The 24,968-nt window shown below is 38.3% G+C and overlaps 1 protein-coding gene across 9 annotated transcripts in view; it reads right to left on the bottom strand.

The window, feature by feature from the left end:
• DGKH (diacylglycerol kinase eta) overlaps positions 1–24,968 on the bottom strand; it is a 205,109-nt gene that overhangs the window by 7,142 nt on the left and 172,999 nt on the right. For 8 of the 9 annotated variants that reach the window (XM_059144622.1, XM_059144623.1, XM_059144620.1 and 5 more), the window contains one exon: positions 13,313–20,115. The exons of the other annotated variant lie outside the window; for it this stretch is intronic. In XM_059144622.1, coding sequence (XP_059000605.1) covers positions 20,026–20,115 — 90 coding nt within the window. In that variant the 3' untranslated portion in view covers positions 13,313–20,025. Of the gene's footprint in view, positions 1–13,312; positions 20,116–24,968 lie in introns of those variants that run through there. 9 annotated transcript variants of the gene reach the window in all.

Raw genomic sequence — 24,968 nt, 5'->3', positions numbered from 1 at the left:
CTAATGTGGGTCAGAATCCTGTCCTGAGTTCCAGCACATTCACTTCCCTGATGTGATTGAACTTATCCCCTGGATTTCTAGACAAATAGATGATCATCTTAAACCCATACAAGATCCCTTTTTTAGAAGAAGAAGAAAAGGAGGAGGAGGAGAGGAGGGAGGGAAGAAAAATTCTGTGTGGAATGTAGCTAAAGTAGTACTTAGAGGAAAACTGATAATTTTACATGATTTTATTAAAAATAAAGAGGATATACTAAGCATCAAACCTAAGAAGTCAGAAAATGAAAACCGAACAAACCCCTCCCCCAAAATAGGAGGAAGTAATAAAGCTGTGCCTAGACAGCTTTATAGATAATTCCATCATACATTCAAAGAACAGACAACTCTGCTCTTACACAAATTCCTTCACAGAATAGAAAAGAGGAAATACTCCTTCAACTCACGAGTTACTGTTAAACTGAATCCCAAACTAAACAAGGACAATGAAATGTCAGTTAAGAACATAGACATAAGACAGGCACCTGGGTGGCTCAGTCATTAAGTGGCTACCTTTGGCTCAGGTCATGATCCCAGGGTCCTGGGATCGAGGCGCACATTGGGCTCCCTACTCAGCAGGAAGGCTGCTTCTTCCTCTCGCTCTCCCCCTGCTTGTGTTCCCTCTCTCTCTGCCAAATAAATAAATAAAATCTTAAAAAATATATAGACATAAGTGTTTTTTAACAAAATATTGCGAGTAAGATCTTCTCTTCACTCATTCAACAGACGTTTTTTGAAGACCAGCTAGGAGCCAAGCTTTGGGCAATGCAATGGAGACTAGATGAATAATATATATTCTCTTGTTCTTAAGAAACAGATAATTTAGAGGGAAGAGAGTTGCATTAATAATTACGATGCAATGTGATGTCTCTTGTCAAGGTATGCAATAGGAACAAAATGTAATAGGAACAGAGACCAGAATGTCTAAGTTGGTCTTGGCAGATTTTAGAAGGTTCCAGTGGGAGATTTCTTAAGCTGAGACTTGACGGATAAACAGGAGCTTGACAGGTAGAGAAGACGTGGAGTTGGTAGTAGAGGTAGGTAGGAGAGTAAGGATGTAATTTAGAGTATAGTTTGTGTGTGTGTGTGTGTGTGTGTGTGTGTGTGTTGTATGTGCAGACAGGAAAGAATGAAATGGAAAAGGATGAAAAAAACCCCAGCAAAGGAAGGGAGGGTTTGGAAGCTTTCCTTTCATTCATACTCAATATACAGCAGAAAGACAAGACTTTAGTTAATAACTAAAATACTCTGTAATTAAAGTTATCAGAGATTGCAGAACAAACAGAAGCAGCTATAAATATGAATATAGGTCAGGGTTCACAGAGTCTACAGTGAATTAATACACTAATCTTAGCATTTAACTTCAAATTTTTGCTTGTGCTTATTTATACTCATTTTGTTTTTATTCATATTGTTTCAGTATATTTAAGTCCACATGGTAAGTGTATGTCAAGATAATTTATCCTGATGAAAATAGAAACTGAATTTTACTTTTAAATTTAAAAATTACTTCAGGCCAAAAAAAAGTAAAACATATTGCCAACATGCTATAATCACTTTCAACTCAGCTGATGTGCTTTAGTAATTTGATTTCCAGTTGAAATTGCATAGCTCATCAAATTATAATTAGGCTAATTCGAGTGTTACATATTAGTGTTTCTTATTGGTTGAAAAATTGTCATCGTGGAGTAATGAGCTTTTAGTCATTTATGCCTTTGGGCTGAACAAACTTTTAGAGGAGCCTTGAGATGTCTAATATTCTTTTTTTTCCCCAAGATTTTATTTATTTATTTGACAGACAGAGATCACAAGTAGGCAGAGAGGCAGGTGCAGAGAGAGAGGGGAAGCAGGCTCCCTGCTGTGCAGAGAGCCCGACGCAGGGCTCTGTCACAGGACCTGGGATCGTGACCCAAGCCAAAGGCAGAGGCTTTAACCCACTGAGCCACCCAGGCGCCCCTGAGATGTCTAATATTCTTATCAGTTTAATGGGCATTGGCTTCTGACTCTAATTGGTTATCAGTGTGGTTGAATTTCTGCAGGCATATGTATTGAACAAATTACGAGATAAATTTCATGTCCTGTTTCAGATTTCTTATTAATTTCCAACTTAACTGCACATGGTGAGTCCCCGTTTCATAAGGCCTGGGTTCTTGAAACTCGTTGGCAATTTGCTTGGAGCCCAGAACTTGGCCTTTCAAGCTTGCCTTTATTTTTGTTAGATGGTGAACAGAGAGGTTGGATCAGCTCAGTGATTCCCAACCTGGCCGCAGGTAAGAGTCTGCGAGGGAGGGTGATCAGAGGGATACCCTGACTCCTCAGACTGTAGGTCTGTAGGACAGGGGTAGGTCCTGGACATTGTTTAATATGCTTTCCAGATGATTCTCAAGCAGTCAGCTGAGCATTGGATGTTGTTGAACTAGTGCTGCATTTTTGGAACTGTGGGCTCGGCTCTGTTAGAGCAGGGGTTGGGCTACTGTTTCTGTAAAGAACATTTTATTGGAACACAGCTGTGCTAACCATCTCTGCTTTCCCCCTACAGAGGCAGATTTGAGTGCACCTGACAGAGAGGCCATATGGCTCACGAAGTCAAAACTACTTAGTGTGGGGCACCTGGGTGGCTCGGTGGGTTAAGGCCTCTGCCTTCGGCTCAGGTCATGGTCTCAGGGTCCTGGGATCGAGCCCCGCATTAGTATCTCTGCTCAGCGGGGAGCCTGCTTCCCTTCCTCTCTCTCTGCCTGCCTCTTTGCCTACCTGTGATTTCTGTCTGTCAAATAAATAAATAAAATCTTTAAAAAAAAAAAAAAAAACTACTTAGTGTGACCCTTTACAGAAAAAGTTTGCTTACCCTCTCATTAATGAGCTCCAACATCATTTCAACAGGTAGCAATCAGTATTTAAAAAATATATATTAAAAGGGCGCCTGGGTGGCTCAGCGGGTTGGGCCACTGCCTTTGGCTCGAGTCATGATCCCAGGGTCCTGGGATCGAGTCCCGCATCGGGCTCTCTGCTCAGCAGGGGGCCTGCTTCCCTTCCTCTCTCTGTCCCTGCTTCTCTGCCTACTTGTGATCTTTGTCAAATAAATAAATAAAATCTTAAAAAAATATATTAAAATACATTGCAGGTAAATAAGTGCTGTTATAGTAAATCTACTAAGGTATATACATATGTTTGTATGTGTGTATGTTTACATATATTGATGTATAATGGGGAATATGTATTTCTTACTGTGGGTAGCAGCCCAAAAATTCTGAAAAATTTAAACAGTATTATCTGAGGTTCCTTTCATTTGTGGACTTTCAGTTTCCATGGTGCTTGTGCAACATGAATGTGGGTGGGAGGGAGGTCTGGGCGGGACAGGAGATTTGCAGCAAACGTGCTTTTCTTACTCACTATGCTTCTTGGGGCTGCTTCCTACTTGGCAAATCAGTGTCACTCCTTTAAGGAAGGGTTGTGCTCAATATCCATATTTGTCCAAAATGTCATTCATTGCTAGAAGGAGAACCAACGAAGTTGTGTGCAGCATGTGAAGATGTTGAAATGGGGTGAATACTAAATTTATGGGGTTGTTATGAGGAGTAAATGTAGTCCCTCAAACTAAGAAGTACTATACGGGGCTAGGATGCTACTCTTTTTTATCTGCCGCCTCTCATTTTTGTGGTTGGTACTCCCATGCCCACCATAAGACTAGCTCCTGAACATTACCAACCATAGCACTGGTGGTCACATTTTGCGAATGCACCACGGGGGGCACAGGGACCAAGAGAGACACACACTGGGGCCAGGGCAAGGGAAGGAAAGGTGAGATTCAACTTCTTGGACTACTGGGACAACTCTGATTTCTAAAATTAATAATGAATAATAATAAGACATATTATTATATTATACTAATATTATATATGATAATAATAATAATCTGTGTTTAGATTTCCTGGTGAAAATTCTAATTTGCTAGCACTATGCTATGGTCTGAATGTTGGTGGAAATCCTAACCCCCAATGTATTAGGCAGTGGGGACTTTGGGAGGTGACTAGGTCATGAGAGTGCAGGCCTCAGGAATGGGATTAGGAGACACCAGAGAGCTCACTGGACCTTCCTGCCCTGGACCTTCCTGCCAAGTGAGCACAGAAGATGGTCATTTCTGGCCAGAAAGTGGGTTTTTACCAGAAGCCGAATTTCACAGTGCCCTGTCCCAATCCTGGGACTTCCTGACCTCCAGAACAGTAAGAAATAAATGTCTGTTGTTCAAAATCCGTGCATTGTTATAGCAGCCCCAAAAGGACTAAGATGGCCTATGAACAACTGGCTGCCAAGATTAGGAAAGGGGCTTTCTGATTAATCAAGAAGGATAGTTATATAACACATTACTTCTTTAAAAAGAGTTAGTGTAGGGCGCCTGGGTGGCTCAGTGGGTTGGGCCGCTGCCTTCGGCTCAGGTCATGGTCTCAGGGTCCTGGGATCGAGTCCCGCATCGGGCTCTCTGCTCAGCGGGGAGTCTGCTTCCTCCTCCTCTCTCTCTCTGCCTGCCTCTCTGCCTACTTGTGATCTCTCTCTGTCAAATAAATAAATAAAATCTTTAAAAAAAAAAAAAAAGAGTTAGTGTAAAGTGAAATATAATTTGCATATTAAAGTGAAAGTAATTTAATACGATGATTCAGAAAGCCCTTCAGAATCAAGCTGTGCCTCAGGTCACCATGGAGATGCATAAAATTTCGGTTGCTCTGAAACCGAATGTTAGATGATAAGCTTTTGCAGAGCTTTTAAACTCCAGTTCCTTTGTTTCCTAATTTGGTTAGGACCCTGCATATTTTTCCTTTATGTATAAGCAGTTGCAAGATTGAAAGGGACCCTGAGGTGTTCTGGTCTTCTGATCTGTTGTCTGAATTACTTATGACCTAGTCAACAAATAGATACTGTGCACACACCATGTGCTGAGTACTGTTCCATGCACTGGGTCACACTGATGAACAAATTATCTTCCCAAGTGGAGTTTGCATTCCTGCAGCCTGTGTTTGAACTCTTCTCTCAAAAGGGAACACATGCTGTGAGACAGTTCAGCGCATCTCTAGATGTAGCATTTTTCTTGTCAATCTCCCTTCTCTTACTTAGGACGAGTGCAAACCCAGTCTTTCTGGAGAGTCCTTCAAAGATTTGAAGACAGTTCTTACATACAAGCTCTTATATTCCTACATCTACCCCCACTCCCTATCCCTGAATTTTCTTTTTCTTTTCTTTTTTTTAAGATTTTATTTATTTTGAATGTTCTTTTTCAAACTAAGAATCTTTCAGCTTCTTGCCCCACTTTTCACTGAAAGTGATGAGTATTTTTTTTTTTTTAAGATTTTATTAATTTATTTGAAAGAGAGTGAGAGGGAGAGCACGAGCAGATGGACGGGCAGAGGAAGAAGGAGAAGCAGACGCCTCAAGGAACAGGAAGCCCCATGCAGGGCTCCACTCCAGGACCCCAGGACCATGACCTGAGCTGAAGGCAGATGTTTAAACCACTGAGCCCCGCCTCCGGTGCCCGAGTGTTGTCCTTCAAGAAGAGTGCTTCACCAGCTTTAGAGGCCACTTACTGGACTGGTAGGTCTTGGCTCCAAATATACCCTTCGATGCTATGCCCTGGGACGCTGGGTTTCCGGATCCACAGTACAAATGGCACTCCACATCTGTCAGCTTATTTCCCACCCATTCTGCCAATGGGGGCACAAGAGGGCAACAGAAGGCAGGAGGAAGGACTCACTTTTCTTGTTTTACTCCCCGTTGCTGCTGATGTGTCCTGGACACCACCCGTCTCCCTGGCAGAGGCGGCTGGTCCTATTCTCCAGTTTCTTCTTCTGGAACTCCCAGAGCCAGTCCCACCAAACCCATCTTCGAGAGGCACATCTGATGGATCTCGCTCCCTCCTCAGAGGTCTGAGTCCCACACCACAGGTCTTTGTTCTGACTTCCTAAGTATCTTTAAGGACACTTTCATCTTCTCTAATGCCTTCAACCCACCTGACAAGGGCTCCCAGATCTCTATTTCCTTCCCACACCACTCTCTAATATTGTCATAGATCTTAATAGACATCCTCCAGTCATCTCAAACCCATGAAGTCTGAATCTGAATTTGACCTTGCTGTTTTCCCTTCTAGTTGGTAGAAACCTGGGTTCCTTCCTTCTTCCTCCTTCATCCACAGACAGTCTGCCTGTGCAGGCCATTTATGCATTAGTATTTGTCAGATCTGTTCCCTCCTTGCCAGCTCCACTAAAACCACCCTAGAGAAGACCCTCACCGCCTCTCGCCTAGACCTTTTCTACAGCCTCAAGCTGATCTCCGTCTTCAGCCCTTGGCAGGTCAATCCTACCCCACAGAGGCCACTGATCTGTCCAGGTCTCAAATCCAAATCACTGCTCAAGTTCCATCTTGTCTCTTGCTGCTCTCCCTTCATGCTTCAGCAACACCAAGCTGGACCTGCCATCCCATTTTGCTGTCCCTTGCGTTGTTACCTCTGCCTTTCTTACACACATATTTCACTAACAGCTTTAAAATCCAACTCAATGTCCCCTATTCAGGAAGGTGCCCCAAAGCCTCCATTACACATTCCCTTCCTCCGTGCTCCCCACACACTTGGTGATGTATTTTTCTTTTACCAGTGCACATCACTCTGTTCCAATAATCTTTTTTCCTCACGAGACAGCAATCTCAAAGAGCTGGTCATAGATCCTTACTACTGGAGACAGCACCTGCCATCCATTTGGTTAACAAGGGCTTATTGGTGAACATCAAGGACTCATTTGCTATAAGGGTAAATTAAATTATGTTTTACCATTAAGAATTCCCCCACCACATGGGTATTATGCAGCAACAAAAGAACCGTACTATTGTTCCATGCAATAATTCGGACTCATCTCCAGGGAATTAGGCTGAGTAGAAAAAAAAAGTCAAATACTGTATGATTCCACTAATACAAAATGAAATGACAAAATTACAGAAATGGAGAGAGATGAGTGGTTGCTAGGGTTAAGGAGAGGACAAAGGCAGAAGGGAAGTGGGTGTGGCTATAAAGGGCAACCCAAAGGATCCTGGTGTGGCTTTGGAGTGAGAGAACTGTCCAGCATCTGGACTCTGTCAATGTCAACATCCTGGTTGTGATATTGTGCTCTCAGTTTGCTGGATGTTATCATGGGGAGGAAATGTGTAAAAGGGACACACGATCCCTCTCTGTATTTTTTTCATACAACTGTATGTGAATCTACAATGATCTCAAAATAAAAAGTGTAATTAAAAAACTAAGGTTTCCTGCCACAAAAAAGTAGGCTTCACACATTTTCCAAATGCATTCTTTTTTTTATTTGAGAAGGACTATCTCAAGGCAGTGCCCTTTGGGAAAGGCATCTCTCATCATCATGTACATCGAGATCAACCATTACTCTCAGCAAAGTACAAAAATACACACATCAGTGACTTCCGTACAATAAATACATAATCATGCATCCCACAATAAAAGGCACGGAAAACTGGTCACTTAGTAGTCATAAAAATTACTAGCTACATTAACAAAGCCACCCAAATTATCTGTATAAGTAACTGTAACAATATATTCCAAAGGTGAAAACACATAAAACATCTTTAAAATAGTATGCAATAAATATCTCAATTGTATATATTTAAAAAATTATGCCATTGTAAACAGCATGTAAACAAACAAAACACATTTTCTTACCATTATTAAAAGTAATTAGAGCCAAAGTTATAACCTCTGCTCTGTCAGGTATATTTCACTGGCAAGTGTGCTAAGCAGTTAAAAGTTTCACTCTTTTCTGCAGCAAACAGAGCCCATTGTGTAATAAATAGATATGATCTGCATCTTTCAGATACAAGTAAAAGTTTCAAAACCAACTACCAAAATGTAGTAAATTCTTAATGATAAATAATAGGGCAAAGGCTAGATTAAAATTATCTTTTGAAATGTAAGGGACAAAAGGAGCTCTACTGTTAGGTTTTCAACATGATGGTAAATAGGAGGCAAATAATTACTGATTATCTTCATTGAAAGGTGAAATTAAGTGCTCAGCCTTCTGAGCCACCTTCTTTTGTGGACCTTTTATAATATCGAACAAAGAGTAAAGTTGTATCAAAGTAAGAATTCCCTTTTGCTAGAGAACAAAGAAATGGTTGATACTTGATACTGATGAAAAGAATGACTTCAAAATATGCCCATCAAAATGTAAATACACATACAAGTAAGGTTTTTTCCACACTTACCGAAAATAAAGATAAAGAATTTTTCCATTTGCATAAAGGAACCCTATTGCCTAACCATCAATAAATATTCAGATAAATTAATTTTTTTATGACTCAAATGTTTTTGTTTTCTCTCATCTATATCAGGACACCAAGGCATACAAACACTAGTTGTGTATTTACTATATTCTCAGATAAGTATGCTACCTGCTAAATATTAGTACTCCCCACTCCCCATTAAAAATAAATGACATGGAAATACCAATCCATAACTTCAAGCAGAGTCTTTGAAGTATACCAGAAAGCATAACTTTTTAATTTTTCCCCTCTGCTGTGGGTTTACAACGCATACCTTATATATTTTGGTGTATGTGGCATTAATAAGGATATGCACCTTCCTAAAATGGACTTGAAATTTAACCCTTGTTTGACAAGTCTGTTAGTCTCTTGGACCACACATAGCACATATGGTTGTGGAAACAGGGTTCTACAGATTGATGAAGAGATGTACTTGACAAAGTGATGGTCAAACATTGTGTTTGTGTAAAAACTGGACATAAAAACGGGAACAATTCTTTATGACATAGAATTTGATTAATTTTTTGGGAGGAACAAGGCTACTCTGAAGTCACCAGAGAAATATTTGGTTTAAAATCTGTCCCCACCTAATTTCCTAGGCTGTAGAAAATAATTCTGAAGACAAACTTTATTGTTTTTCCAGCATCTAATTAAGTGCCAAGTATAGAGCAGGTAGAAAAATGTCTCTCAAGTGAGCAAAGGAAGAGGGCATTTAATTTAATGACATACACTTTTTATTACTATTTATTTCATTTTTAGACATTGTTAACTACGAAGAACTTTTTGTGTTGAACTTTATCATGATTTGGGACCACGGGGAAAGATTCATAGAATCGTGATAGAAAAACAAACTGTTGGGCGCCTGGGTGGCTCAGTGGGTTGAGCCGCTGCCTTCGGCTCGGGTCATGATCTCAGGGTCCTGGGATCGAGTCCCGCATCGGGCTCTCTGCTCAGCGGGGAGCCTGTTTCCCTCTCTCTCTCTCTCTGCCTGCCTCTCCATCTACTTGTGATTTCTCTCTGTCAAATAAATAAATAAAATCTTTAAAAAAAAAAAAAAAAAAAAAAAAAAAAAAAAAAAAAAAAAAAAAAAAGAAAAACAAACTGTTAGGTTTTAGATTTTAGTCTTTATGTTCTATAAGGGTTGATAACAGTACAGACAAGCTACCTAACATTGCATTATAAAAAAATGAAATAATCATTAGCTACAAATGACCTGCAATCACACAAATTCAGCCTGTATCTCTGGGTAACTATTACTTTTGAGAAAATTTCACCTTCATTATTGGTTTTGATTCTTTCTGAAACCTTATTTTGTATAGGTGACCAATGTATGTGTTTTAAATAACTGTGAACACTGAATGTGTCTGCAAAGGAGAAAGGTAATCTTTAGGGCATATTTGTGCATTATAAACAAGAATTTCACAGTAATGTGGAAATTTTCTAAGTCTCATTTGTAGAAACAAAAATTCAGATTTGGTAAATATTTCTGATTTAAAGCAAATGGACGATTCTCCTTTCCCAAACAATCCCTCTCTCTTGACATTCATCCTCCGCTGGCTTGCCCAGAGTGTGTGCATGCCGACCTGCTCGTGAATACACACCCCCTTACGTGACTCACGGTTGTTTAAGCTTGCATTTGTAAAAGTTTAAAAATACAAAGAAGTTCAGGTGCTCTCCTACCTTCAGTCCTTCAAAAACATTGACTGAAGTCCTATGACATGCTAACTCCTCACTGAGACTACAAAGAGAAATTCAGAGAGCAGGGTAGAAAGGCAGGCATAGACAGATTATTGAAATGTGATGTTATTTTAACAGAAAGTTTCAAGGTGCTATGGAGCATGAACGGAATACTTAACTCTGGCTGGGGACGAGTTGTCAGGTAGAACTTCAGAGAAGGTTAAATCTGAACGGAGTTTTGAAAGCATCGATCTCTGGCAAGTGATTATGCCAAGGCAATGAATTGGGAGTAGCTTAAAATTCCTGAATTACCAAATGTCTCTAGAGGAAATGGTAGCTGAGGATGCTAAAAGCGTAGGATAGGCAAAGCCAGAGAGCCCCTTATCTGTCATGCTAAGGACTTAGGTTCCTCTATAAACAGGAGAACCTATGTAAGAATTTTTAGCAAAGGAACGACAAAGTGACATGTGTTTTAGAACGATCACTCCATGGACCACGTGCAACATGAACTAGTTGCAACATGAACTGGTTGCTAAAAACTGTGGCAAAAGCACCGGAGAGAAAAATCACTGACCGACGGCTGACTGAAGCACCGGGACTATCGCTTCACTTAACAATTAGAAATAGAACATAAAATGCCAATTCAACTTTTGAGATGGACAGACCATGAGATATGCCACTGCATAAACACTGAGAAAACTTTCATATATGAAATGCTTTTGCTTATACCATCCAAAACCGAGATTGGGGTTAAGCCATAGCTTTGTTCCATATTTTGGTTTATGAGTTTCTTGGCAGAGACACATAATCACGTCATGTTGCTATGAAAACTGTCCCCTCTCACAAGCTTTCTGAAAGCTTTTCAAGTAAAGGAAGGTGAAGAAACGAAAAGAGCTTTAGGTTTGCAATTCTTGCCTCCCTATCATCATGTATATTAGAAGCCTGTTGCAGGACTGAGATTTGTAAACATAGTAGGATCTAATAAAAGTTACAATTGAATTGAATTGAATTTGAAAATTACTTGAATTATACTAGAATCATCTGCATACCAGGTCATCATGAGAACCAAATACCCAGAAAATAATTTCTTCCTGTCACTGTACCAAATCATTCTGGAATCACCATTTAGAGACCTGTCTTCTTGAAAACTAGGTTGTAGCATGGAGACAGATCAAAATCCCTTGCAGACGAGTTCTGATTCTGGTTTTTCCCTCTATTGTGCAGCTAACACCCTCTCATCGTTTCAACATTTTTAGGGGGAGGGGATGTAACAGGAGCTTCGAGTTATGATAGTATGCCATAATAAATACCAGATTTAGGAACAAAATTTTTCAGTATCAGTCAGTGACTGAATTCAAATGTCAGGTAAAAAAAATAAAAGTCAGTATTCATCCCATGTTTAATAATTTTAACAAAACTATTCTGATTTTTCCCCTTTAACTGTACTCAGATTTCCATAATGGTAACAATGAAAACAATCCCTAGTTTCCTTACAGGAAGTTGGGAAGGTAATTTGCATAAAGGAGCTCCATTGGGCAGCCAAAGAATGGAAGCAAATGACCCAGCTTCAGACCAAACAGCAGGGGAAACATTCAGAATTCACTTAGTACAGAGAGTAAGTGACATCACAGGGTAAAACAAGAAAGTCCTGTACTTCATTTTGGTAACCACTGATATAAGGAGACACTTTGCTCTTTCGGGAATTAATCTAAGATAAGACATGAAGATCTCATTTGGAAAAAAAAAAAGTATATGCTACTATAAAATAGTTGTTTGGGTTGAGTGTAGAAAAAACAAAATTTCTCTATATTTTGGAAGATTTTAGAAGTGGGAGTGAATGAATAATATGAACCTATAGTACAGAGATGAAAGTTCCCATAACTTACTCTGGTATGGACAGTATTAATGTAACTTCACTTTCCTTGCAAACTGAACATCAGGGATTTAGTTTGGACTTTAAATTTTCATACTATAGCTTTGGAAGTCCTTTGTATATCAAACGACAGCTGGAAAGAATTGGCAAATTTAAACATGATTCTCACATACATAATTTCTGCTGTAAAAGAAAAATTACCAAGTACTTAAAATTCATAATATTGTGTGCCGTTTCTAATTGGGAATGTTGAAACACCAAAACATACACAGTTTGGAGAAAAGACACAGTGAGCCAGTGTCACAGTCAGTTATAGAACCAAATAAATCTAAACCACATTTCCGACTCCAGAATCATGTGATTCAGCTATTTACAATACCATTAATTTTGACAATTAATTTTTGTCAATCACGAAGTTGACAAAGCACAGAAATTTGCTTCATGTGATAAACACAAACGATGAGGTCATCCAAACTGCCTTCTTCACGGACTTCTAACCTGCCACCATAGAATGAGCTCCCTGAATTCACTGGCTATTTTGATACCACAAAGGTCCAGTCTCAGACTGGACTACTGTGACTTTTTTGGGTTTTGTGGTATTGTGCCTACCATTCATCTCACACATGTTCTGCATTTCTATGAAATAAGGTGGAAAATATCTATGTTCAAACTACCCATTCCAAATCTTGGCCAAATTACCAGCTCGAGCTCCCTTTACTTTATGATGTTTCCATATTTCAATATGATGTTTCTCTTATTTTTTCCTGCCTTCAATAATTGCTTGTGCAACAGTAAAATTAACACAAAACTCTCTTTAAAACTATAGCAAATTAATTCTTAATCTCCTACTATAGATCTTAAGCAGTTCACAGTTTACCCATTGCTCACACCGTAAAACCATAAATGGTTGAATTTGCGACCTGTTAAATCGGTTCTTTTCGTGTACAACATTGCCTCACATTACGTCAGGACATTTTTTTTCTTCCTAAAAACACCTGACTTTATTCCCTGTGGGAGGTTATGCCCTTGTGTTTTAAATTTCTAGTTTTTTAAAGGGTTGAACAAAGAATACTTTTAAAAACAAAAGTAACTCAAAACTCAAATTCAAGTCCCACAGATTTAACTGACAGAAACAAATAAAGCATTATCTATCAAGGTTACTATTTGTAAAGTAGACCAGTCAAATGCAAACATGCCTTAAAAATGCACACCCTGGAATCTAAAGCTGGGCCCTAGAAGTTGGTGAATCTCAGGGGTCAGTGTTAGAATAGTCAGTGTAATAGCATACAATCACTGAGATCTCTTTTACAAGCAAAACAGAAAGTTTATCACAAAAATAGTTCTGACTTGAAGATAAAATATATATTGAGAAAATATGGCACAGTGAATCCCTTGGTTATATTAAATTCTTAATACTGCTGATTTCATTTTGGCATTATGCCCTTTTCTGTATTTATTTTAAATAGGCAAGTTATTTTTTTAACAAATCCCTATTACTATTTAGTTATTGATGATGGTAAAAAAGATTACCTTTTTTTTTAACAAGGAAAAAAACTGGGCATCTGTTTGACAGAAATGAGTACTTCAAGTACATAAGTAAATCATTAACAGACCTATTACACTCTAAGCAACAGCAGTAACAAAGAAAAGAGCTAGAATATGCATTTTGCATAAAGATTAAATTTCACAACATAATAAATAAATGCACTGATTTATACAACTTGAGAAAACCTTCTACTGATGATCACAAGTAATACTGTCTTATCATTGACTTTGTTAATATCAGCACTGCCTCATATAGAGTTTCGAAGGTAAAATTCTTGCCCCCAAAGCCACAAAATATACAAAGCTGGTTTGTTATTAAATATTTTGTCTGCCAAAATTCCCGCAAACTAAAATACATCTTGGCAGTCTGAATAACCAGCATGATAATTATTGTGGTATCAAAAGATAAGAAAAATTTTAATATGAAAATTAATAAAACCAGTAAAAGGAGAAACCTGTTGTATAAATAGACATTTTGACATAAAAGTGAGACTTGTATCTCACTTGAGAGGAAGAAACAAATTCCATACAACTTATTTGAAGACTTGAAAATAATTATCATATTTTCCCAGCTCTAGATAAATATATTACTCCAATTTATTAGTCATCTTCAATATACAATATATAACTCACAAAACTGGGAAGGTTACAATACCAAAATCTTTCACAGCACTAGTTACCAGTTACCAGAACTGTAAGAAATCTTCAGCTACATATCAGCTTAATACTTAGAATATACAAACAGATATGGCTAAGCTGTGGTAAACAATAGTGCAAACAGTAAGGACCACAAAATATATTCTTTTTTCTTTTTAGCTTGTTTATCTAACTGCATTATCCTACTTCAATGGTATCATCAACTGAATATGGAACTTATCTTAATGCATCTTAAAAGTATCCCTATGTTTTTAGATAAGATTAATTTACTCTTGAAATGCAGTTCCTATGAAATACCCGGACTATTTATAAATTCCTATGCAATGAATAACTTGTAGCTAAAATGAAATATTTTATGTGGAGCTTTTATAGCTTTTAAGTAGTGGCTTGGTATCCGTTTTTCCAATCTAAGCTTGGGTGTGTATCAAAAATTAAGAGATAAAATATAAAGATGTGTAAATAGAATAGCTTAGTTACATAAGGGGAATCAGTCTGTTCATCTACAGTAGCAATATGGGTTTTTATCTAAAACACTGTAACTGAGTTTAGTGCAGTTTCAGTTGCTATCAAACTTATTTTCCTGAAAATAACAGAAAGAAGTATACAAATCCATACAGTCCAGCTGTCTTTTATCTCTCTGTTCTCTGTAATGATAAACCTTTAATAAAGTTTTTTCTGCCCACAGAAATGTCTCTAAACGAAATTTGGAGACAATAATAAAAAGAAGCAATAATAAAGGTAAAGAATGCTTTGGGTATTAAAAAAACTAATATTCATTGCCTTTTTGAAGTTTTGGTTGTTTCTTTAGGAAGGCATCCTACTGCGAAGGCATTGTATTACCATTTGACAGAGAGATCATTATACAAAAGTCACTGGGGGAGATGCCTAGCAGAGACAAACAGGTCCCAGGCCCCATGATACTGGGTGGAGGCAAGCCAGAGAGGGAGGAACAGTGGCTGCCAAGCACCGTGGGAACTGCCAGGGAGGTTATGCCATTGAACAGTAGTTAGTATGTGAAGAATCTTCACGGTTCAGTCCTTTCAACTGATTATAAAAACTTGGTGTTTTAAAACTGCCACTTGGATTATTATCACACACTGAACCAATTTACCTAGTTTGAATCTGAAAAATGCAGGGTGAGTTCATCCTGCCTGGAGAGGGAAGGAGAAATCCTAATGGTCAAGGCTGAGAGATGTGACGGTTATGGAGCTCAGCGAAAAACTCTATCCTTTAAGAATTCATATCTGTATAATGTGAAAGTCCACTGTATCTCAGCCCAGTCTGACAGAATAGATAATTTACTTCATAAATGATGTATATAGAGATTTCCACTGTAATTTTCTAAGTCATAGCTTTGCATGAATATATTCTTTCTTGATCCTGTTAAAAATAACTCCTATTAGGACTAAAGTAGTGCCCTCTTTATTCCTTAAGATTAGCTAAAGAATCTCTAGGCAGTAATGTTCTGGTAAATGATATCAGTATGTAAAAATGATTAAGTATTGACAATAAATCACTGGGAAAGATCTTATTAGAGAATTAAATAATTTGTATTTTAAGGATCAAAAATATGATATATCGTAGACACTACTTTACAGAATTAAGTGTCTGAAAAATCAAAACAACTTGGCATAATAAGAAAAAAAGTCCAGCAAAATGTGCCCTCTTTGAGGGCTTTGATGACATGTTCAGTTTACTTGCACTCATTTTGGCTCTTTCTTTTTTTTTTTTTTTTCCCACACCTCGTTACTCATTTTGTGTGCATGTGCTATCTGTATCCTCAAGTATGAACTATGTCAACAAGATAATCTAGTGATAAGAGAAAGTGAAATGTACAAGTTGTAGGAGACTGACCCGGTCTTCACTTATCTCGGTACATACTCTTCTGAAATGTTCCCTGTGACTTAAGTTGTGAACAAATGAGAATGCCACATGAGCAAGAAACTGAGCAGAAGTGGATTGTTAGTGACTCAACTGTGACATGGGGAGCTGGAGAGGGGCCAGCTGTGTTGGTCAGCCAATCTCCTATTTTACCTTAGCTACCAAAATAAAACCCATGGGTAGGCAGGGTTTATCTAGAACCAGAATCAGGAAAAAACATTGAGAAGAAAACTCAGTGAAGGTGATGAAGGAGTTAAAACTCATTTCTGGCATTTCTAGGAAGTGGTGGGTTGGGGAATGAGCTATTCTACGGGCTTTTTGAAGAACTCAAATCCTTAATAGCTGGGAGAGTTAAAATGTGGCTAGGCCCACGCTGATCACTGACAAATCTTGTTTAAAAGAAGATTGATATTTGGTAGGTCCAGAATGGACCTGAGAGTGCATTTCTCTAAGCTCCCAGGTGTTATGCTGCTGGTCCATGGACCACATCTGAGTAGCAATGATCTAGAGCAGTGCTGTCAGTAGAATTTTTGCAGTGATGGAAATGTTCAACATCTGTACTGTCTATCATAGTGACTGAGCACTTGAAATGTGGCTGGTGCATTTGAGAAACTAACTTTCTAATTAAATCAATGTAAACTGAAACTGCCGCATGTGGCTAGTCCCTACAAGATCGGACAACACAGGTCTGGACATTCACAGATCATCTCATCTCAGCCAGAGTGATCTATATCACAGTCTCCAAATTATCCAACCCACCAATTTATTTAGATTACCAGGTTTCCTTTTATGAAACGCAAACTGTAAAGTTCGTTTCTTTAAATTGTTCTCTAACATTTTGCTCAGATGACCCATAATGGGCACTTGAGTGGGGAGAGATGAAAGGGGTCATTTTCTGGCTGGGGAGTTGATGAAGAAAGGGTAGCAGATGGCAGTGAGGATTTGAGCAACCGTCACAGTACGGCCATGTGGGAGACGGGAAGCCAGGAGGTGAGAAGGGAGGTGGAGTAATACTGAAGGGGAAAAAAAGTGTGGGGGGGGCGGGGTGCACACTTCGAAATTTTACTTAGGCCTGACCCTGTCCTTTTCCTTCTTGGAAGTCCCATGTTTTACTGACTGGCTCAGTCAGTAGAGCATGGGACTCTTGGTCTTGGGGTTGTGAGCTCAAGCTCCACGTTGGGTGTGGAGATTACTTAAAAAAAAAATCTTAAAAAAAATATATACACACACACATATATATATGTATACACACACACACATGCACATCTGTCTCAAATTCTTCCTCAGGAAAATAAGACTGTAAGGGAGTGGATGTTGGCTGGGCTGTGATTCCCCTTCATCCCTTCCAAATTATCCAGGTTTGGGAGAGCCTAGCAGTGGAATGGCAGTTACAGCAGGCAACTGGGAGCAGGGTTAAGCTTTTCAGCTCAGCTTACGAATGGATCAAGGTACAGAGGCCCCACCTGCACTCCCCTGAGCTGTGATCAGATTCCAGAGAGCAGTTCTTCCTACTTTTTATTCTTAGCCACATCTACTATAAGCTGGCTCCTCTTTGATGCTAATGGGCACCTAGGGAGGCTCTGAGGACACCATCTTGGCCAACAGATATGAATAAGGTCATCTGGGTCCTACATCCATCATGCACAGACAAAGCATACAGGAAAAATTTCTCTTATTTAACAACAACAAAAAAGATACCAAAATTGTCATCTTAAAGGATTTCCCTCATCCAAAAGCCATTTGCAAGAAAATTCTAGTTAAAGAGTCCATTAATTGAGGTTTTACAGCATAGATAAGAGTTATTACCTATGAGTAAAAAGATCAGCATCAAACAAAAAATTTAATTATCTTCATCTTACTCTCAAATTCTGAATGTGTAATAGCTTAAATCTTTTCTAGTGGCAAAGGGGTATTTTGGGTGAATGAAAATCAGTAAAGATTTTTATATTAATTAATTATTCTCAGGAGTTCCTTGCCTCTTTGCCCCTACTTTTCTTTTTTTGGTAGAGCTGGATAGGGATCTTGATCTGACAGCTGGCATCTCCATTTTAATTTCATAGGGAAATGCCTAGAAAAGCAGGATACCTTCAGGGGCTGGAGAGGTGAAGACTATAAAAGAAGCTCTTTGATTTCCTAAGTGTGGGTAACATTATAATATTAAATGAGTAGCTTCTGACTCTTTCACGCTACTTGATGTAATTCCCTTTGGGAAATTTCCATTTATTCACAACTTAGGTAAAACATATAGTCAGACACATTTGGTCAGGAACCCACCAGGCTCATTTATTTTTAAGATATCAAAATTTTGTGATTTTGCTGGTACTTAAATGCCCAATTTATAAATAAGACTAAAGTGTCAAATATTTAAACTCCTTTGCTATAATGAAATTCTATGCTTGACAGTGTTCATTTTTAAATGCTTTCTCAATAATATTTCTCATTAGGCATGTGACAAATAATTGTCCAGAAAATATCAATGAGAGAATATTTCAAGATGATGCATACGTAAGTGTGAATGTACATGCATGTGTGTATAGACACGTAGAAACGTATATGTACATGGGTGTGTATGTTTTTCTATTGAGCACCTACTTAGAAGGCTACTTCATGAAAATTGTCACCACTGGGTCAATACCCTGTTTTCTTCTCTTATATAGAAGATTTTTAAATATTACAATTAATTTTTGGTATATAATGTTTAAAGAAAGATTGTTTAAGGATATTTTTATGACTTTTTGACATGTATGCCTTTGGCTTTCAAAGATTTGGTAATTGTAAGGTTGACTCCTAATAAGCTTACACTGAAGTACTGTGGTTTAGGAAAAGGAAAATGCTATCTACTTGATATAAGAATTAAGTGAGATAATAATAATAATATAATAATAATAATAATAATAATATAAAGCCCTTAAGAAAAAATTTAAAAATTTAAATCTCTCATTGAGAAGTTTTATCAGTAGTTACTCTAGCTAGCAGGTAAGTCTGGGTGACCAATCAGTATATGAATCCCAGTTGAGGCCTCGGGGAAACTCCTGGATGTCAATAGCTCACTATATTATAAATGCAAACAGAGTATTAAATAAATACTAAATTAAACCAAAAGAATAACAAAATATGGGAATTTTGGTTTAGGAAGCTATAATAAGCTTTTAGTTCAGCAACAAAACATGTAATTTTATAAAAATATCCAGAGTTTCTTAATGCGCATGTCTACTGTTGATGATAGAGTGACATTGAATTGGCTTGCATAAAATGTGTATCATTTGTTGATTATGGCACAGACACATGTTCACAAATTCTTAAATACAGAATATTTATCCAAAAGCCCCCATCAAAGAACAGAAAAGTGCCTTGAACCAACAAAAAGGTAACTTCGGTAATAATAAATTAAATTCCATTAAAGCTGACATTAAAGCTAAGTTTTACGATATTACATGTGACATGCAAGAAAAAGAAAGACCAGTCAGGCAGGAATGCCGTGCATTAAGATCTGCATTCATTCATAATATTTGAGGGGTTTCAACCATGTTCCCTGACCACTGAATGCTAGAAATCTCAGTTGACACCCAATCTAGCATTCAAAACACAAACTAATGTATATCTTAGTCTCCTAACCAGTGATTTTTAAGGAAGAAGCCAATGCCTCCAATAATGAAAACTAGAAGTTTTAGCCACATATTGTTATGCAGTCATATGGTAAGGACATTTCATCTGACCAAGTTTCAGGAAAGTACAATGTAACTAAACGTTTCCACCCTTCAGACCACGCAATTATCTCGGATTCTTCCCACCTCCTTACTAAGATGAGCATATCTGAACACGTCAAGTTTGCACAATAAGTAAATGGCTTCGTGGAATGTATATGTTTTTGGCACAAAAATATTTCCCATTACCTCAAATGAAAATTTTCACCCACAGCAAGATATCAAGCCATAGAGGTGCTTCCCTGGTACTTGCTTTCCAGGCAGAAAAGTACAGAAACAGACCATTGCTTCTAAGAGCTTTGTATTAAGTAGCAATAACTTCCCTTCCAAGGAATAGCACCAATATGATTACAACTCAGCCTGGGGAGGGCTCCTTCCAAGCTCTTTAATTCCCTGGAGAATTCGCTTCATATGACCCACTTTCGTTATCCCCAGGTCCTAAAAAAAAAAAAAAAAAGAAAAGAAAAGAAAAAGAAAAAAAGAAAAGGTAAGAAAAAAAACAGAAGGAGAAGGAAAAGAAAGACGTTTACTGACAAGAGAAAACTGGGGATTAAATATTTAATTAGCAAATAGCGTAATTAGCATTGTTTATATTCAATGACTTAGGAAGTATAAGCTATGAAAATCAGTTTATAAAGTGAAACTAACCTGACATTGAAAAATTATGAACAAGTTAAAAAAAAAATCACATCCTACACTAACCCTGAAATGTAACAGTCTCAGAAATTATACACAATAGAGTCAAAATTTGGGTCTCCTTTTTCTTCTGCTTCTTCTTTTTCAAAACACAGGTCCTTTTGGGATCTCAGAGAACAGTGACAGAGGACATCAGGGCCGCTGCAACTAGTCTTACGGCAACCACACACTTTCTTCCTAAAATAGTACTTGAAAGTAAAGCCTAATCCTAAAGACAGAGATCAGTGGCCATCACCTAAATTTGGAACGTCAGTGCATCTATGGTTACATTTAGAGTCTTTGATTTGAGTGGACTGTTTAAATATTCTTTCTACTTTGCGAGACAAAAGTATAAGAAATTACTTCAACCTGGCTAACTGTGGGTTGATGCTTTTCCTCAGAACATTTGTGGCTCCTTTCCCTCAGAACCCTCCTTGTTTCTTACAGAACTGTCTTCCTTTAAAGGGCCATGAATTCAATAGTTAGTTTTCAGAGAGGGAGGATGATTCCAGAATGTACAGCGCACAGCAGGCTCTTGGCAAATAAATCCTTGCTGCAGGAATGAAGGAGAGGTATACAAGACAGTGGTGATATTCACGACCCGAAAAACTGAAAGAAAGGGTGAAGTCCCCCGAGCCCTAAAGTTTCTTTAAGGTTAACAGGCACAACTGATTGGCTAATATGTGAAGTCAAACCAATTTGGTATATAAAACAGAGGGCTTGAAATATTTGAAAATTAGCAAAAAGGGACACGTGGGTGGCTTATTTGGTTAAGCAACTGACTTCAGCTCAGGTCATGATCCTGGAGTCCCAGGATCGAGTTCCGCATCGGGAATCTCTGCTCAGCGGGGAGTCAGCTTCTCCTTTTGACCTCTCCCCTCTCATGTTCTCTCTCTCTCAAATAAATTCTTAAAAAAAAAAAAAATAGCAAAAAGATGGCTTCCAAAGCAGCCTCAAAAACAAGATTACGAGGTACCACAAAATTATGTGTCTGAGATGATACTCCAAATATCCGTCCTACTCCATAAGCAAAGAGCATTGTTTTTTTTTTTTTAAAGGATTTTATTTATTCATTTGACAGAGAGAGATCACAAGTAGGCAGAGAGGCAGGCAGAGAGAAAAGGGGAGGCAGGCTCCCTGCCAAGCAGAGAGCCCGATGCGGGGCTCTATCCCAGGACCCTACTATGACCTGAGCCAAAGGCAGAGGCTTAACCCACTGAGCCACCCAGGCACCCCAAGCATTATTTATTTTTAAGCTTTACATGAAGTAGATGAGACGATTGTAAGCATGTGCACACCCCCATTCTCTCTCTCTTCCATATACTTTATGGGCTCTTTGATTCTATAGCAGCGAAGCTACTGACAATTCTTTTTTTCTACTGACAATTCTGAATCTTTCTGAAAAATACTCTTTCTACATAGCAAGTGCTCCTGTCAAGCTTGAGATAATTTCTGGGTCACATTTTTACAATATGCAACTGACCCTGAAAAAGTATTTTCTCATCGGACACCAGGTCATTCATAATCAATCTGAAGGCAAGGAACTGTGTGTTTCCTGAGTTATGCTAACATAGCGAACTTCAAAGCAAGGCCAAATCCTAAAGAAAGTGAGCCGGCGGTCTGCTATTTAACTCTGAAATATAAATGCATTTGCGGTTGCATTTATTTGAGTGGGATATTTTAATACTCTTTCTGCTTTGTGATAACAATTATCTGATGAAGAAATACATTTAATACTAAATATTCTACTTCAGGCCATATGCACGTTTTATTTTCAAGAATAAAAAACTTCTTTGCTGGAAGCAGACTCTACTCAGAATTACCATTTTGGTGTAATAAGATGAATGTTTTCCACAGAATTACACTAACATCTAGCTATATTTTTTTTATTTTGAGTTCAATACCTTCATGACTTCTAGGAGTTATATTGTGATAAAGTTATGGCCGTGACATCTGTTACCGTTTTTTTAATTTATTTTTATCAGATTCTTTATTATGTGCCTTTTCTTTCTTTGGATGAACAGGTCTAATTTTGCAGAAACATGCTTTGTTTCAGTTACCTTTCTAGGCACAGATATGCCACTTTCCAAATGGAAAGAAAAACAAAAACCAACCACACAAACAAAACCATTGCATCTTTGCCATTGTCTTTGGTGCTTCTCACTTTTGGCTACTGTCTTCCTGGAGGGAGAATAATACAAGAAGTTTCTTTATTTCCTAAAGCACCTTAGAAATATTTTTCCTTTCCCACCTTTACATTGTCACATTGCTACCTCTAGTTGTCTTGCTGTAAGAAAGTAACAGCTAAGATGTGAGCAGGAGATAGCCATGTGGCGGGTAGTGGGAGACACATGCTATAGCAGGGGGCACCTCTAAAGGTGAGGAAGAGTCTAGTATTTTCAGGCAAATGGAACATGGCCAGTGTGGATGGGGTACAGCCCAGCAAGGGGCCAGTGATTCCACAGCAGTTTCCATAAATGGGCAGTCTCGTGTAGACCTCCCAAAGATGCAAGTCTCTATTCCAGTAGAAGTGGGAAAGGTGATCTGATGCTAAGAGATCACTCTGACTGCCATGTGGGTAATGGGCTAGAGAGAGCGCGGGTAGCAGCGGAAAGTCCAGTTAGGAACCCTGGCCTCACACAGGCAAGCGGTGCCCTGGTGTGTGGAAAGCCGAGAGAGAAACGGATGCAGTCTAGAAACCTGGCTCAGTGCTAGGCTTACTGAGTTAGGCGACAAGGATAAGGAAGAGGAAGGTGCTGAGTATGACCATGGGCTTCTCTGGCTTGAGAGCCTGGAGGGAGAGAGGGGTGATTTTACTAAGATATCCGCAGAACCCTCCCTGTGTGACAAGCAACTATCAAGTGGAGTTGGTAATAAAATCCTAAAGTTTCCAAATTGAGGTCGGGGCTGGGGGTACAAACCTGTGAACCACAGACGTATTCATGGACCATATTTGCAGCAGTGGGAGTGGATAAGGTTACACAGGGAGTAGGAGATCCTCTAATAAGACTTAAAGAGTTCATTCCGAAGAGTCTGCTCCCTCTTACAGCTACAGCCAGAGGTCAAGGGGAAGCTCATTTGCTCCCCTCATGGCTTTGCTCTAAAGCAGGCGCTTCCCAGATAATTTTGTTTTTCATTCTCCAAAGCCCCATTTTGGAAGGAAAAGAGTTAAAAAGGATTATGTCAATGCAAATTTCTGAAAGAAAAGTTTTAAGGTAAGGGATGTAATTTGCATTAAAAGTAAAAATAAAGCAGAACAATAAGTCCCATGATAAAGCTAAAGAGAAAGTTTACAAAAATAATTCTTACCCATTTCCTTTTTACTCATACTCTTTCCTCCAGCCAAGTCCTATCACTCCAACTTTGACCTCCTATGTGTATGAGCTTTGTTTTGCCAAACTGCGAATATCTGCCTTCCTGCCTTACTCGTTGTATATGTGTGTGTGTTATGTGTATGTTTGTGGTTGTGTGTACATATGTAATATATACATATATAATTATTTATTCTCACACACACTCAGTCTTTCCCTGGAATTTATGCTTATTTGTGGCAAATTAAATGTAAGCTCCTAGAGAGACTGGCGTAATATATTACGCTATTCAATAAATTTAAGATAGCTATTCAGTAGCTGCCTGACAAGGATATAAGACGTTACATAATATGTTAGATGTAATGACCCCTTACATTTCCTTTTTTGTGTGTGTGCACTTATTCCAAGCTTTGAAGTCAACCTCTACTCTAGGAAATCTAGCCCTGTATATTTTTCTATTTCCCAGATTTGGGACTCTCAACTGGGGTAATTAATTAATCTATTATTTTATTATTCTGGTTAAAAATGTTTAGGTAGATGTGGTGTCCGCTTTTAATGTGCTAAGACTGTATGACTCTGCTTTATAAAATCCTATATATTACCCATTAATTGCTCCAAGATCTCTGCTAGCATATTTGTAGATAAAGGCACCAACAGTTCATGAATTTGTTAGGAAATCACTGTATCCTAATCCTGTGCAGTTCAGAACTTGGCCTACAGGAAAGGGATCACTCCAACATAGATTAAAGACTTTGTAACTTGCTTATTACTTACGTACTTATTTAAAATTACCTTGGAATTTTAAAAATGGCATTGTTTGGTAAGAAAATTCAACATAAGAAAATTCTACTCGGAACCTTGGGATAGAATAGTCTACTTTGGCCATGTTGTGTGTCCACCCAAGAAAATAAAAGGGAACTGCTGCAGACCGTGAATTAATTATTTTCTTTCTCTGCAGTAAATGACAAATAGGCTCTCTGCCACCTTCTAGCAAAAGTGAAGCGTGATTTTTTACTTCATTTACTAAAGAAAATAATACATTTCTTTTTGAGAATAATTCAATCATAACAGTAGCTCCCAGGGAATGTATTTGAACTTATGGTCTCGTTTTTCACGGGAGCTCTGAAAGGGCAGTCAGAAACACAACAAAATCACAGGACTCTCAATTGCCACCGCTGTGAGTTTCTTACCCAGTTCCACATATTAGGAAAACTTTGTTACTGGTATTTTGAATTGATTTTTAGTGGTTAACCTTTTATTAGTTTTTTTGGTCATTTTCAGCAACAGTGATCACCTTTCATGCTG

The sequence above is a fragment of the Mustela lutreola genome, chromosome 13 (genome assembly GCF_030435805.1).
Source record: "Mustela lutreola isolate mMusLut2 chromosome 13, mMusLut2.pri, whole genome shotgun sequence".
Classification (NCBI taxonomy): domain Eukaryota; kingdom Metazoa; phylum Chordata; class Mammalia; order Carnivora; family Mustelidae; genus Mustela; species Mustela lutreola.
Note: the sequence above shows the minus strand (reverse complement) of the source record. Positions and strands in the feature narration are given on the sequence as shown.